This window comes from Pteropus vampyrus, unplaced genomic scaffold (genome assembly GCF_000151845.1).
Source record: "Pteropus vampyrus isolate Shadow unplaced genomic scaffold, Pvam_2.0 Scaffold959, whole genome shotgun sequence".
Taxonomy (NCBI): Eukaryota; Metazoa; Chordata; class Mammalia; order Chiroptera; family Pteropodidae; genus Pteropus; species Pteropus vampyrus.
In genome coordinates, this window is record NW_011889740.1 from 18,039 (window position 1) to 18,742 (window position 704).

Consider the following 704-nt stretch of genomic DNA (forward strand, 5'->3'; position numbering starts at 1 on the left):
AAGCGAGACACTCTGCTAAAAGGGCTCACTCTGCACAGAGGAATGGGGTGAGGGGCACGAAGGGAGTGGTGTCTGGGAAATTATGTCATGTGCAGCTCATAGCATCACAGAGGTTTGCCCAACCTGCAGAAGGAAGGATTTGCAAGCCGGGACTCAAGTTCGAGGGACGAATCCTGCCGACTGTGCTAGTGCAGAGCCCGTGGCGGGTGTGTACGGGAACCTGGGGGTCGGTGGGGCGCCCCTGGGCCAAGCGCAGGAGGCAATGCAGTTGCGTGACCAGCACCCCGGCCAGGATCTCCCGAGAGTGACCGGATGGACAGATAGGAAGAATTTGGGCTCTTTGGACATTCCCTGTGACCATGTGGCTGATTTCCGCTGTGTGGCTCAAAGCCAACCATCACAGCAGAAGCTGTCCCCACCTGACTCTAGACAGAGCCACAGCACCTGCGGAGACCAATAGCGACGGGTTTGAGGACAGCCCGTGTGCACTGAGAACCTTCTCCCTGAACATCCCAGGATCAGGGTGTCCTGCCTGCTCTGGTCAGTCACCTTGTTGCGCAGGAAGCCCTTGTACTCATCCAGTGGGATCCAGAGGTCGTCCTGCATGCAGTCCACCTCATAGCACAGGTAGGTCTCATTCAGGTAATTCAGATGACTGAAGTTATCAAGGAAGGTCCTTTCATCCATCAGGGGTCTATGGACAC

General features: G+C 56.5%; 1 protein-coding gene across 1 annotated transcript in view; it reads right to left on the reverse strand.

Moving 5' to 3' along the window:
- Window positions 1-384: 384 nt before the first annotated feature.
- The window catches only part of LOC111734308 (DNA dC->dU-editing enzyme APOBEC-3A-like), a 2,109-nt gene continuing 1,789 nt past the window's right edge, over window positions 385-704 (reverse strand). Inside the window, exon 3 of the mRNA XM_023526485.1 lies at window positions 385-615. Within this exon, the coding sequence (XP_023382253.1) occupies window positions 385-615 (231 nt within the window). The remainder of the gene's footprint in view (window positions 616-704) is intronic.